The sequence below is a fragment of the Pteropus vampyrus genome, unplaced genomic scaffold (assembly GCF_000151845.1).
Source record: "Pteropus vampyrus isolate Shadow unplaced genomic scaffold, Pvam_2.0 Scaffold142, whole genome shotgun sequence".
NCBI classification, from domain to species: Eukaryota; Metazoa; Chordata; class Mammalia; order Chiroptera; family Pteropodidae; genus Pteropus; species Pteropus vampyrus.
The window spans coordinates 1,668,513-1,683,553 of record NW_011888923.1 but is presented as its reverse complement, the minus strand read 5'-3'; the positions used below and the strand labels follow the sequence as shown (position 1 = coordinate 1,683,553).

The 15,041-nt window shown below is 46.6% G+C and overlaps 1 protein-coding gene across 5 annotated transcripts in view; it reads left to right on the top strand.

The window, feature by feature from the left end:
* The window catches only part of LOC111744844 (calmodulin-binding transcription activator 1-like), a 73,170-nt gene that overhangs the window by 7,893 nt on the left and 50,236 nt on the right, over positions 1–15,041 (top strand). Inside the window, exon 1 of one of the 5 annotated variants that reach the window (XM_023535600.1) lies at positions 2,023–2,043. The exons of 3 other annotated variants lie outside the window; for them this stretch is intronic. In XM_023535600.1, the coding sequence (XP_023391368.1) occupies positions 2,041–2,043 (3 nt within the window). In that variant the 5' untranslated portion in view covers positions 2,023–2,040. Of the gene's footprint in view, positions 1–2,022; positions 2,044–10,215; positions 10,283–15,041 lie in introns of those variants that run through there. One more of the 5 variants, XM_023535596.1, reaches the window with a different exon arrangement.

Here is a 15,041-nt window from a genome sequence, read left to right as displayed (position 1 = left end):
TGTACCTATTGTACAAAGAACGCTCCTGAAAATGGGAACCTTGGAAGATAAAGAAGTTGACGGGATTGATTATTTTAAAATGTTAAGTGTTTTTTCTCTTTTAAAAAAGTAATTGAAATAAAATAACCCTTCTTAGTGAAGAAAATGTAAACTTTAATGGAAGTTCCGAATGAAACATTTAAAAAGTGAAGATCGAAGATAAGGACTTTTTATTGCGAATCCACAAGGGGGTAGTGATGTTCTATCAGAGATATTTGTGGCAGAACTGTGAGGCCATCTCTTTTCATACCGTAGATTTACAGATAAAACCGGTCTGTTTGCATTTTAACTTAATAAGATCTTCTTTATAAAACGTTCCTTGGCAAAATTATTTATCCCTTAAAAATTTTAAACATCCATTTTGGGCGAATGGCTGTTTCAAACCATGTGAGTGGTAAAGAGGAGAGAATGTCCTTATAGTTTTGTACCTGGAGAGGTCACCAAGGACCTGAGGGTCACCTCTTTCCTAAGAGCGTAGTCATCTTAAATTTCCTGGGAAACATTGGGAATCTAGGAATCAGTTACTTAAGTGCCCTGAATAAAAAGGATTTTAGTAACTCGTGTCTAAACTTCATAGAAGTCTGTGTTATTGGTCGTATTTTCAGTTCTGCCAAGAGATGAAAAATGTGAAGTCCGTCCTGCCACCTGCTTTTAATAGTTCTAAGTAAATCACGATTTTACAATCTTTTTTTGAAAATTAGTTTATTGCATCATTAGATAAAAGCATTTTTTTTTTCCTTCTCACATAAATGTTCCAGTAGCTTGCCCGAGGTCCTGAACCCCACTTGGTTATATTCAGAATTGCCTAAAATTGGCGTGGTGTGGCAATGCCGGGGAGTTCTCAGTGAAAAACTGAAACTAGCTACATTGTGTGCTCTTTTTGAATAAGACGGCACATGGTGGGATGGGACTATATTCTACTTATTTAGCAACAACTAATTATATCTTTAAAACTATTAATTTTAACATTAACATGAAACTGTTTCACGGTTTGGAAGCCATGCTTGTTTGTGGCATATACTTAGTGTACTTTTCATTTCTGGTCTGGGGAAAAGATTGTTAATACAGCTTTTTTCTCTCTTTCCTCTTCGTTTTCGTCTTGGTCTGAGCAAGAGCTTTTTCTGCTAAATGACTGGTGATTTAACACCCCCAAAGAAACACCGTTTCTTCACAGACTACCCCAGGCTCTGCTGGGAGCTGACTATGACGTCAGCATTTTCATTCATGACTTTGATTTTCCTAAATCTCTTCTCTTGTTTTGCATTCCCGAGCTGACTTGTGGCACACGCACAGATCAGCTTACCATCAGTCAGCCCATAAATCAGCGATAAAAGGTAAAACAGAAGATAAGATCCTGGAGTTGTTTCGATGGGGCTAGAGATGCTCGTGCTGATTCGCATCAGTGTAGTTTGGGCAGGGTTTCTGGCGAAACAGATTGAAGCCTAAAAACAGTCAGTTTAATTATCTCATGGTTTCGTGGCTCGAGCTGTGTTGTGAACATATTGACACTACATTTCTGTTCTCCCGTGAAGTTCAGAGCCCCAGCCTGTAGCTCCTGCGTTGTAAAGGAGCACTTCTAAGTCATTTGGCTGACTTGGAGCATTCTGCTTTATTTCAGAGAGGTTAGGCTTGGAGATTAAATTATGTTGTACTCAGATGACTTTTAGAATGCATTTGGATTTTTTTTTAGGGGGCCATTTTGTCGCTCTTGAAATACTCGAAAGGGCTTTGTTTGAAACTCGTATTTTCAGTATATTGTAGCTATCGTTGCTACGTACGTAGCATAGCAGCCCTCTGTTGGCCTAGGTTTCGTCTCCCCTGGATTGTACACTCATGGAGCTGTCGACTCCAGTTTCTCCTCCAGGGAGGTCACTGCTTGTAACTTCGTGCTGCTTGAGAGCAGTTCTGGAAGGAATCTTATTTGGAGTTTTCCTCTGCAGGGCCGAGTTTGAGGCCGAGCCTCCGGCGTCTGGCGTCTTTCGAGCCTCCTGTAGTTGATGAATGGTGAGCTTTACAAAAGTTCATTTTTCTCTGCTTTCTTGGGGGTTTGTTGACTTTCTAGATACTAATTGCCAAGAAACATTTAGAAATAAAACGCGTTATATTTAGAAATCATTTTAGCTCAGTTACAATTTATGGTGAAGGTAGGTGATTCAAACTGCAGCCAGTTTGATTGATACCCAGTGTTACTCCTGAGATGATGTTAAACCTCCTGACAGCTCAGAGACACCGTCCCCTCCCACTCTTCAGCGAAGCGAGAGCTCCGTGTTCCTTTAGGTTGAACCCCATTGTCTGATGGGGAACAGACACGTGCGGTCCGTTATGTAGATTTCTCCTTTAAGTAGATGCTTTACGAAAAGCAAACGTAAGAGCAGGGAGACGCGAATAAGCATTTGAAGATGACTTCAATGACATCTATTTTTCTAAGAACCAGTTTTTAAATTACTTAAATATAATTTCTAGGAAAGATTCTAATCACACATACTATTGAAGAAAGGAATGTTTAATGGTAGAGGGTCTCTGTAAACACTCTTTAATTTTCCAAACCGTGCACTGCTGCAGGATGTGTGAGAAGTTACGGGTCTTGATATCAGATTTCACGGCATTGGGAAGACTGCCGAAGGACCAGCGTCACCCCTGTGCCGACCCAGGCGGTGCGAGACGAGCCCTCTGGCCGCGAGGGCTTAGGTCTCCTACGGGGCCTTCAGCCGACTGTGACTCCCAGCTTGGACTCTTCTCTTTCAGTGGCCGGGAACACTGGTGACCGGGACCAGGGACCCCAGCCAGGCGTGTATTTTCTGCTGTCCTCGCTGCCACTACGGCAGCCAGGGACTAGAAGCCTCTTTCCTTGGCCTCCCCAGCCTCCTCCTCTTTACCAGATACTACCTCATCGCTCTTGATTCTGGCACAGCTTCTCGGCTTGTTCTTCCCTGACATTAGCTCTCGTGTGATGAGTTGGTCAGTAATAATTCGGTGGGGACTCGCGTTGGGTAAAGGGTTTGTCCTAGTGGTGACCTCCGACGTTCCCTCCATCCTGACTTGCGATGATAAAAAAATGAAGTCGGCTCTTTGGAACGTCGCTCTGTGGCTTTCTGTGCTGGTATGCAGCTGCTCTGTTCTGTGTAACTCATTTTCTTTTGAGGTACCTGCTCAAGGTCCAGAGTGAATATGTTGGCTGTGTGGGAGGCATCTGAGCCGTAGTCACTGGAGCACCTCCTTTGTGGTGTGCGTAGAGGGCCGCATTTTCTAGGTCTAACACATGCCTTTAAAAATATAAAAAGTTGTTAGAATTGTTAAAAAGATGCACAGCACAAAGATGTTCATTCTGCTGAATGAATATGTGTGACATATTTAAACACTTTATTCTGATATGGATGAGCGTTCATAGTTTTGGAAAAATAGACTCAAATAACATGATTACCAGTGGAAAAGTGTCTGCTAACCTCAGACTTTTTTATGTTTAAAGTAGTAGTATTTATATTCATTTAGTTGTGTTTTCCGGAGTTGATTAATATAACTGCTATTGAGATGTATCGATTGCTAGTAATTCAGTAAATAACTTCGTGCTGAGAAAGTGGGGAGGACCGGGGAGCTGCAGTGGGTCCGTGTCATAGATTATGACACGTGTCTGTGCTCGGACATCCTCCCCAGGCCGCTCCAGGCCTGGCGTTTGGAGAGGCCTTGAATATAAGTTATTTTTTGAAAGTTTCATTCATATTTAAAGCTACCGAGGGGCAAGGTAATGTTCCTGGTGCCCTTGGCAACATTCTCTGCCCTGTCTTTTTCGTCTGCCGTTACGAAAGGTGCTGGCCGAATTCTTTGCTTTGACAAAGCTTCTGACGGCGGTCTCGTCCTCGTTTAATTTTATTGACAGAGGCTGTGTGTTTAAAAAGCAAGCCGTAACAAGCAGAAGGTGGTGAGTAGGTACTCAACAATTTGAAGTCCTTGTCTTCCTTTCTCGGGGTCCTCCAGAGATTGATCATAGGTTGCTTGACCAAACTCGAGGCGGGAGGTTTATTCTGGATGTCCTGGGAGGCGAGGAGCATCCGTCTTTTGCTCCCGAATCTGATTATTCTGCATCTGACCCTTGGCTGCCTGTTTGGTGTCTTCTGATGCAAATCCGGTGATAGTGGCAACCTTTCTACCTGGGCTGAATACCCTTGACAGCTGTTATCTGTCCTCTCCAGGTATTTTTAGCCTCCAGCCTCATGTCTGGAGGAACCGGGGATGAATTTAGCGGCTCTGGTGCCGCTCCAAGTTGTTGCGGGTGCTCTCCGCTGCCTTCTCCACCAGCCTGCCACAGTGCCCCCTCTGACGAGGCGCTTTGCCCTTGTCATTTGGTGAAAAACCGTAGACAGAAGTCACTTTTTAAAATAAGAATGAAAGTCATTATTTTCAGAGTGCTTTTAAAAATAAACAGTGGCTAGTGGTGACAGTCCCAGCAACGTGAACGTGCTTTAATGCCCAGGCTAAATCGTATACTCGGAAAGGGTTACAGTGGTAAATTTCACGTTACGAATATTGAATCACAGTTAAGAAAAAAACTCCAGATGGATTCAAAGCCTAATGAAAACAGTAGCCCTGCAGCCCCCGGAGGTCCATATCCGGCCTCGTTTGCATGGTCCCAAGGGAGGAGGCTATGCACAAACTGTCGGAATCAACCAGTCTCTGTGTCTCTGTCTGTCTGTCTGTCTGTCTGTCTCTCTTTCTCTCTCTCTCTCACACACACACTAAATAAGCAGTGGCATCCAGGCTCTGAGGTTCCTTTATACAGAAAGTGGACATTTGGACACTCGAGGTTGGGGGAGGGGTGTCAGCAGTTGGAGTTGCCAGGAACACAGGCGGCTCAGGGTAGGTTGGGGGGGCGGGTTTTTCGTAGGCAGAGCAGAAGCAGCCTCAGCCTCCCACGAGCGAAGCCTGGCCCGTCTGGGAGCTGGACCCGGAGAGTCTGGAGTTGGGTTTTCTCCGGAGACCTCGGGGCTGAGGCCCCCTCTCTGCTCTCCCCATCACTGCCGTTCCTGCTGTTTGTCCGTGGAGATGAGGGTTTTTTCGCTTCCGTGTAGCTTCCTTGCTCCCCCATAGTTTGCGTGGAATGTGGCCCGCCGTGGACCCAGCTATGGCTCCTGTGTGTCCCGACTCTGGTTCCAGTGCTCGCCAGCATCTGGCGCTAGTCTCTGTGGCTCGATCCCTCTCAGCCAGTTGCTTTGTGTCCCTAGGCCCGGCGTTCACCCTGCTGCAGGGGACCGTAGGAGGGTTGGTCGGGTCTCTGGGCCGCTGGTCATGTAGACAGATGCAGGGCCAAGGGGGATTGTGTGAGAAAGGGACCGTCGTGGGGGGCCCGGCACTTTCTCCTGTGTCCCTCAAACAGGGTATGAGAAAGAACGTAAAGTGCAGTGTGGATTTCGTAGGCTCCGTTGCCGCAGGGAGTGAGCTCTCTGCAGAGCACGTGTTCGATGGAGCCGCGGACATGAGGCCCGGCGTCCTCAGCCGCCAGCCCGGCTGGTGTGGGGAGAGTCGGCGGTGGCCGTGGTGACCGCCCCGGGCCTGTGCTCTGAGCGGTGGCGAGGCAGGCAGCACACAGTGGGACGAGGTGGTCTGTGCAGTCTTCGTCTCACGTGCATTCTCAGGCAGAAGCAGGCGGTTTTGGGGGTGTCCCTGTCATCTGCGGTTTCCTGCCGTTGGGATATTTGGGTGGGCTTCCTCGCTTTTCCCTTGTTGTGGGCTACTGAACTTGAAAGGTTGGGGATGGGTGTCCTTAGTAAGAAAGGGGGACATTGCCTCGGAGGAGGGAATGAGCGGGGAAGAAGATGGAAAACAGCCTCTGTTGAAGCACGTGTGGCCACAGGTATGTTCGTTCGTTGGGCTTTTCCGTGGTGTGCCCTGCCTGCCTCTAATCTCTGTTTTTTTCTTGATTTCTCGTGGCGGAAGGAGGATACAGAGTTACAGTGGACAGGCGGAAGACTGTGACCGAACAGTGGTTTGGACGTACCGTGTAAAGGACTAATAGCCTGCACACCGTTGAGCTCTCAGAATACACAGCTGCTTAGGAATGGATGTTTCATAGTTGTGACCTTGAGTATATTCAGAAAGCAACACTTAGTTTGTTCTGCCTAACGGAAGAGGGAAGAAAATGTTTTTAAAAAAACCACCGCCAGAGTAGTAGTAGTTAAAGGGATTTGATTCCTTTTTGATAACAACTCTATTGTGATATAGTTCATCTACCCTAAAATTCACCTTTTTAAAATACGTAATTCAGTGGTTTTTAATATATTTATACAGTTGTGCAGCTCCTCCACCACCACTTGATTCCAGAACATTTTCGCTTCCAGAAGAAACCTCTACCCATCGGTAGCCTCCCTCCCGTCCTCCCTCCCCGCAACTTGAGGCAGACAGTCATCTGTCCGTCTCCATGGATTTGCCTCCTCTGGACTTTTGATATAAATGGAATCCTATAATATGTGGTCTTTGCGACCGGCTCCTTTCCCTTCGCATAATGTTTTCAAGGTTCATCTGTGTTGTAGCCTGTAGCAGAGTCTCATTCCTTTTACGATGGGATGATCCTCTGCTGTGTAGATAGACCACATTTTATTTATTCACCAGTTGATGGACATTCTGGGTTGTTCCACTTTTTGGCTATGAATAAAGCTGCTATGAACATGGCACACAGGTTTTTGTGCGGACGTATGATTTTAGTTTTCTTAGGTATATACCCAAGAGTGGCATTGTTGGGTCGCATGGTAACTCTGTATTTGAGGAACTGCCAGACCGTCTTCTGAAGTGGCCGCATCAGAACGCGCTCCTGCCAGCAATGGTTCTGGTTTCTCTACAGCTTTGCTAACGATGGTTGGTATCTGTCTTTTTGATTACAGCCATTCTTGTGGATGTAAGTGGTATCTTATTGTGGTTTTGATTTGCATTTCCCTAATGACTAATGACGTTGAGCATCTCTTCATGTGCTTATTGTCCATTTGTGTCTGCTTTGGAGAAATGTCTGTTCAGGTCCTCTGCCCATTTTTGAGTTGAGTCATTTGTTTTTTGTTGTTAAGCTGTAGGAGTTTTTTTTATGTATTCTGGATATCAATCCTTTATCAGAGGCATGATTTGCACATATTTTCTCCCATTCTGTGGATTGTCTTTTTGCTTTCTTGATAGTGTCTTTTGAAGCACAAAAGTTTTAAATTTCAACTAAGTCCAGTTTACCTGTTTGTTCTTTCGTTGCTCATACTTTTGGTGTCATAATTAAACCATTGCCTACTCCAAGGTCACGAGGATTTACACGTATATTTTCTTGTAAGAACTGTTCTGTAGTTTTAGCTCTTACATTTAGGTCTCTGGTTCATTTTGAGTTAATTTTTTTTGTATGTCGTGAGGTAGGTAGGCTTCCAGCGTCATTCTTTTGCATGTGGCTGTCCAGTGCCATTTGTCGAAAAGACCTTTCTTTCCCTGCTGAAGTCTCTTGGCGCCCTTGCCAAAAATCAATTGACCATGAATGTGTGGGTTTAATTTTGGAGTCTCGATTCTAATCCATTGATCTACATGTCCCTCCTTATGCTAGTACCACGCTGTCTTGGTTACTGTAGCTTTGTGGTAAGTTTTGAAATCGGGAAGTGTGTGTTGTCCAACTCTGTTCTTCTTTTTCAAGATCGTTTTGGCTCTTTTCGGTCCTTTGAATTTCCACGTGAATATTAGGATCGGCTTGTCAATTTCTACAAAAAAGGCAGTTTCGATATTGATAGAGATTATATTAAATCCGTGGATCTATTTGGGGATTTTTAATCCTTTTTATGGCTCTGCTATTTGGGAACTACTGGCTAACTCAAGCACCCAAGCGTCTTGCCTTAAAAAAATTGTTTTTTAATTTATTACTACAATAGGCTGCCTTGGCGAAACATCATAATTCACTGTTAGGCTGGAATTGGACTTTTCAGGTTCCAGGAGAGCAAATAGCTAACTCATGCAGCCTGTAGGTTGGCTTTTTGTGGTATGTGTTCTTTTGATGTAAAAGTTTGCCGATGTCTTGAATATTTAGAAAAAATGTGGTATTCTGGTTAACGCTCGTTCTGATTAATAGAGAATTAGCAGACTCTGTATATGAACATTTATCAAAGACTTAGAATATGTTACAATAAAGTTTACATTAAATTTTTATGATGATAATAATTATTATTGGAGGTATCAGAAGATATTTTAGGAAATGTAGTCCTCCGGGGGCCGCGTGAATATCAGTTATTGTTGCATTCCTAAGGCAGTTCATTTACTCAGCAAATGATGATACCGTGCCAGGCACAGAGGAGGCATGGCCCCTGCCCTCAAGGAGCTAACGGGGAGACTGATGTTAGTCAAGGTGCCGTGTGAAATTCCAGCTGATGCAGTGCCGTGAAGAGATTTATGTTCTGAAGGGAAAGGCAGCGTACCACGAAGGGGTTCGATGAATCTGAGAGGCTGGGAGAGGCTTCTTAAACTGAGCTCTGAAGGAAAGTGAGAATTAGCTGAGGGAAAAATAAGAGAAGGAGGCTGCAGATAATTGGATGAGCTGGTCAGCGAGATGTAGGGTTATTCTGATTATATTTTGGCTGTTTATAGCTTTTGAGAAAAAGCATCTGAAGAATCGACTCCGGTCCTGACTGTGCCCTTTATATGCCTATGACTTTAAACAAGTAACTTAACTTTTCTGAACTTATTTACTTGAGATAAATAAAAAATATATGAAAACATAGACATCTAGGCTTTCGATTGATCCTGTTATGATGCAAAAATAATAATTTTTTGGTGACCTTCACGATTGGTTCCTTAGGAATGCAATACTGGTAAATAGAAAATTTTCTGAGCATTTTTTTCCTAGTCTTTGAGATTAAAATTCACTTCGGTTCCTCCACACTCCAGAAGCCTCCAGTCTGCAGGGAGCAGATGTGGATGTGACTGGTCCAAGGCTGGTCGTCGTGCGCGCTGTGATCAGGCCCTGGGAGGAGTGGGAAGACTTTTCCAGGCGGGCGGAATTTGACCTGGTATCACTGGCAGGCAGACGTGGCGGAGGAGAGGAAGCGGAGCCAAGGCACAGAGCCGGGGGAGTGCGGGGTGGCTGGGGTTCCGGGCGCACGTGCATCGGCGAGCCCGGAACAGGTAGGGGTCAGGTGGCAGGGCTTGGGAAGTCCAACTGGGGGTTTAATTTTTTTATGTAAGCTGAGGAGTGGGACGGATTGGGCGAAAGCCCGTCCCCCGTTAAGGTGCCGACACGGGCCACGCACGCCCCTGTCCGGCTTCCTCTCCGCTCACTGGTCACGTCCGGTTCTTCTAGATTCCGATCGTGCCGGGGCAATCATGCCAAGGCGATCGTGCCAGGGCGCCGTGCTCGTCGTCGGCCTTGCACGTCGCCCTCACTCTGACTTAGAAGGCGCAGCTTTCTCCAGAGCGCGTGCAGACACGCTCACGTGTGCTTGGCTTCGCCAGCTCTCCTTGTCCGCTTCAGTGAGTCTCGTTCGAAAAGCTTTCTTGACCTTGGCCTTGTTCTCAGATAGGGTTGTGTGCCCTTCCTGTGCGTGCCCGTAGCACATTGAGTTTGTGTGAGAATAGCTTGTTCACTTCTTTCTTCCTCAAGTAGATGCTCTTCTTCAGAGGTCAGAGACTTCAGTACCTGGCACCTAGGATGCGCTCAGAAACGTTTGTTGGTCGAATGAATGAATGAGCAAAGAGGAAGGACCGGAGTTCAGAAAATAGCTCCTGGCAAGAATATCTGTAGCAGTGGGTTAGAGAAAGGAGCTAGTGTGACTGGGTTGTGTGTGTGTGTGTGTGTGTGTGTGTGTGTGTGCGTGCGTGCGTGCGTGCGCATTGTGTGTGTGTGAGAGAGAGAGAGATACAGTCACAGGTTTGTGACTGATACACTGTAGGCCTTGAGGGAGGAGAAGAGTTGAAGATGAGTCCTAGCTTTTGAACCTCCAAAGCTGGAGTGAGGTGAGGCCATTAACTGAGACAGGGAGAATGGGAGGGATGTGTTTTGGGGACACTGGATGCAAACGTTTGGTTCTAATTGGACAATTAAAGTATATCGGGTCGATGTGATTGGGGTGGCCTTACCATGTCTGTATGCAATAGGACTTTGGAAATGTGGGCCAAAGGTTAGGGAGTTAGTTGTTCCTATCACCTGTGGGTTTTTTTTTTTTTTTTTTAACTTTCAGAGGGCAAAGAAGCCCTGGTGATGGTCCCCAGAGGTCAGCCGCCTCAGCATGGGGCAGGGTGGAGAAGGGCGGTGAGTAGATTTGAGGGGCAGATGGGGACACGCTGGCACAGCCTCTGGGGGAGTATGTAAGCTTCATGCAGGTAGGGACCCTGTTTGCTCACGGCTGCATCTCTGCCTGGAGTAGTGCCTGTTGGTTAAAAGAAAGAATGAATCAGTTCAAAAGAATCAGGAGTGGAAGTCACAGTATCGAGTGAAATTGTTTGGGGAGAAGACAAGGCGCTTGAGGACAGAAATGTGGCGACTGCTTCACTAGTGTCACCACAGTGGGGAGCACCAGTGGGGACTGAGAAAGAACGGTCAGAGAGGTAACAACGAAAACATGAAGTCAGGGATGCTAAGCGCGAGGGCTGCGCGGAGGTCATCAGTTCTGACGTGCGGAGTTTGCGTAGAATCGAGACGAAGGTACTGATTTTGCCAGTTGGGTAGTGAGTTGGGGGAGTGAGGAGGAGGTAGCAAGAGGACACGCGGTTCAAGGACTTGGGACATGCAGAGTGCGGGTGCGAACGGCGGAAATGGTAGAGCAAGTCCGAGCTGAGGAAGGGAGCCCTGGAGCCCGGGGGACTGCGGGTGTATTAGTTTCTGGTCGCTGCTGTGATAAGTTACCACGCACCCCGTGGCGAGCGCGGAACTCATCGCCTGGCCTGCGGGCAGGAGCTCAGGCGGGGCTGGGCCCGCTGCTTCAGGCTGCACAGGCCCGCGGTCGAGGTGCTGGTGGGGCCGGGGCTTCATTCGAAGGCTCAGCTGGGGAAGGATGCTCGGCCAAGTTCACACAGTTTGAAGGATTCCTTCTTGTGAGCTGTTGGCCAGAGGCCACCCTCAGTTCCTTGCCATGTGGGGCTCTGCAGCATGGCAGCTTGCTTCCTTAGAGCCAGCAAGGGAGAGAGTCAGCTGGAAGACAGAAGGTATGATCTTTGTCACCTAATCACGAAGTGACGTCTCTTCACCTGTGCTACTTTCTGTTGTTGGAAGCAAGTCAATAGGTCTGACATACACTCAAAGGGAAGGGGGTCACACAGAGCTGAGTGTTAACCAAGAGCTGGAGGTCACAGGTGGCCTGCCATGAAGTTTGTCTACCATAGCAGAGAGGGAGGATGGCGCTAGGAGACATTAGGACAATTCTTCAGAAAGAGGCCCTCTAGGGTGAGATGGCAGGTTGAGAACTTAGAGAGTGAAGTTTTGGGGGTACAGTCCCGGTGGAGGTTCAGATAGAGCACCGAGGTGTTCGGGACCCTTCCCTGCCCTCCGCACCCCCTCACAGGGGTAGGTCCTCTCCTGTGAGACAAGTCCGCAGACCGTATGATAACTGCCATCGATGACCCCTTCTGCCTTGCTAAAGCTCGATTATTCGCTGGCAGCTTCCTGGCCAGTGAGGTGTCTGTGCCGCGTGCCTTATGATGATGTTGAGGATCAAACAGGCGGTTCATGGCAGCGTTTTGTAGGGCGTGAAGGGACGTGCAGGCTAACGGTATTCACGGGACTGCTTTTCCCACGGACTTAGATGTACATTTTCCTAGTTCTTGAGTTCGTTACGTCTCACGTAAATTATTGAACTGGGCTTTATTTAATACTGTGATATTTTTAGGGTCTTTTGAGTAGAGTATTTGCTTTTGTGATAAAGGACCCCAAAGTGATGTCCCTTTCAAGTCTTTGTATCTAGTTTTTTTTTTTTTTAATCTGTCCTTATTGTTCCTTGTCACTCTTTTGCTTCTGTCAATTTCTCGCTATCCTTCCCCTCTTACTTGTTGCTTCTGATCGTCTCTGGGCTCGGCAGCCTGGTAATTAAGCTTATTAGATCTGTGAGTAGTTTGGTAGTAATCAAAGCAGGACTACGGCCCGGAGCGCCCGGCTCACAGTGACGTGCGTGAGCTTCCGTGGGGAGACTGTAAAAACCTCTTTCGGCCTCACAGTGGTCTTGGCTGCCTTCCTGGTTCTGGCTGCGTGTGGCTTCGGCGAGGTTCCCGCGGAGCCAAGTTCCATTGGCCGGGTGTGGCTGCCATCTTCCTGGCACGTGCCTCATTGCTCCATTACGAGAAACACCGTTCTCTCCTTTCGTTTTGATGAGGTTTGAGTTTTTTGGGCAGGGATAGGTGAGGGGTGGTCTGCGGTTCATGTCCTTGTGGAACCAGGAGTGTGCGGGGAGCCCCTGGTTCTTGCTCTGCTCCCTGCCTTCGCCCTCGGCCGGCGTCTGTGCCCGTGCCCTGCTGTCCCCTTCCGCGGGAAGGCATGCTGTCCGCTCCGCCACCCGTGGGGACTGCAATAAGATTCTATACACATGAAAATGCTTGTTATACGTGTACTATCAGATAGAATGCCTGCTGTGTTGGGTTGATTTTGTTGATATTTTACCGTGCTTTGTCTTTGAGGAGTTTAAAAATTGTCATCATTAGTACTAGTAATGGTTAGTGCTGCTAAAACAATGTAATTTTAAACTCTGTTTAGTTTTTTTCCAAATATGTTCTCCTGGAATCTCTTCATGCAAATGTGGACATTTAATACAGGCTCTCTCATTATTTTCAGAATATTGAGTACACTGGCTTCCTAGCCAAGTTAAATTTATGAAAACTCTGATAATACTGTGATTCATATCAAGAAAGAATACATTTTTTCATTCTCAAATAACTTTAAATACGCTTTACATGAATCTGGTAATAGTGAATCAATTAATGTGATTTCTCAGGTCATAAATCAGGCTTGATATGTTATAGTATTACTGTAAGCTTCTTAGGACTTCGGCTGTTTTGTGGTCTGTTTTAGCTCCTTGTTTGCTTTTGAACTCAATTCTAGGTGTTGAACTCAATTTGAGAGCCTAAAATGGTTTGTGCCCCAGTTACCTCGAGGCCACCGCCTCACTTTCTTACTGAGCCTGCCTTAGTAGTGGGAAGCCAGCCACCTGTCAGACGGCCTCCTTGTGACTGGGGCACGCGCTTTAATTTTGTCTCTGTCCCGTAGGAGTGTTGCCAGCGTTATTATAGTAGCACTTGCTTATATTTTAAACTTCTTGAAAAGAGGTAATATGTGAGCAGAAAATATTTTTGTGCTGTACCACGTAATTTTTCCCCTACTAACCTTTTGCGGTCTAGAAAAAGGATAAAGTTGCCTGCGTTTAGGGTACTGGTTGGTTTCCCAGCTTCAGAGGTCATTGGCCCTATTTCATAGAGGTCTCCAGGGCACGGCCCTCGTCCGGCCCTGTGCTCCTTTTTGCCTGGCAGGCCTGAGCTCCAGCCAGAAATGTTAGTGTTGGTTTTGTGGTGTCTGTGAACACTGGTGAGTGTTTTTACCTGCTTAGTTCTTAGTGGGTCTAGAGTAGTTTTTGTCTTATTGCTTGGTTGTTCAGGGAACAGAGGATGGGTGGCGACTCGGGGTGGCCTTAGGAGATGGAGAGAGGTCCTTAAAATCACTGATGGCTCTCAGTAAATCTCAGCATCAGCAGGGTGAGAGATGGGCCCACTCTTTTTCCTTTCTGTGAACGTTTGTGTAATTCACCCATGAATTAAAAAAAAATATTTGAGCTTCTATTATAAGCCAGCCATTAAGTACTAGAGACACTGAGATGAAAAGCCCGATATCCCTTTAAGGATGCCCTTGTTCGTTAGAGTCTCATTTTGAATATGTTAGAAAAATATTTATCGGAGAAGAAAAGCTACTAGATTAGGTTAAGATGCCAAATGGCTTGAGGGATTAAAGGTGGAGTTGTAGGTTAACAGAGGACAATTCTGAAAGGAATGACTTCTCTAATTAGAAAAAAACCAATCACAAATGGCACTGTGGCAGAAACTGCTAGCTGATCACGAAATCCATCTCCTCTTCCTGGGCACGTAGCCAGACTGCATTTCCCAGCCACCCTTGCAATTAGGTGTGGCTTCGTGGCCAAATTCTAGCCAATGGAACAGGAGCAGAGAAGTGTGCCACTTGCAGGCCCGGCCCACGAAACCCTCCAGGCACCATTATCTGTGCCCTTCCCCTCTGCTGGCTGATGCGGAAGAGCCCAGTGACCTAGGAAAGGCCCCTGCCACGGGATGGAGGGGAGCAGGGGAGCCAGCGCGGCTGCTTGGAGGAGCGCTGTCTCCTGACCAGACACACCTGTTTGGAACTTTGCATGAACAAGAAGTGAATGCTTAGAGTATTTGAGCCAGGATACAGTTCATTCTGAGTGAGCCTGCCTAGCTAATCTAGGAGTGATGCCTGGAATGCTAGGTGAAACTGGTGAGTTTAGTGAAGGTGCTAAGAATTTTGGACTCTGCTTAATTTTGATTATTTATATGTCTTGTATATACTGACCAGTGAATTTTAAGGATCAGTTTAAGTCATGGTAAGTTTTTTAATGCATCACTTCTAATTGATGCGAGTGGTGTATTGCATTCAGTGTGGCCTCTCTCCGTCTTTGATTTAATAAGCTATGTGGGCCCTCAGTTAGCTTTAAAAGGGCTCTGTGGAGACTTAAACATTCTCAGTTCTTATTTCAAAGAACTGTAAACACAGTTTTCATCAAGCTGCTTCTCTGTCCGGAAGCCTGCAGTCACTGCTTATTACTAGAATTTCATTCCATTTATTCCGGCATCCCCAAACTGTGTGCATATATGAGGACCTGGCTGTGCCAAACGCCCTGGTCTGGGGTCTCTGACGGGACAGAGAAATGGAGAAGACAGTCCACGTCTGCAGAGTTTGTGCTTGGTGCCCGGGCAGCCGCACAGCCTGTGCTGCTACCATCTGCCCTCGTGTTGGCCTTTAGGAAATCATGGGTTTCTTCATTGCATTTTTTTTTTTAGTA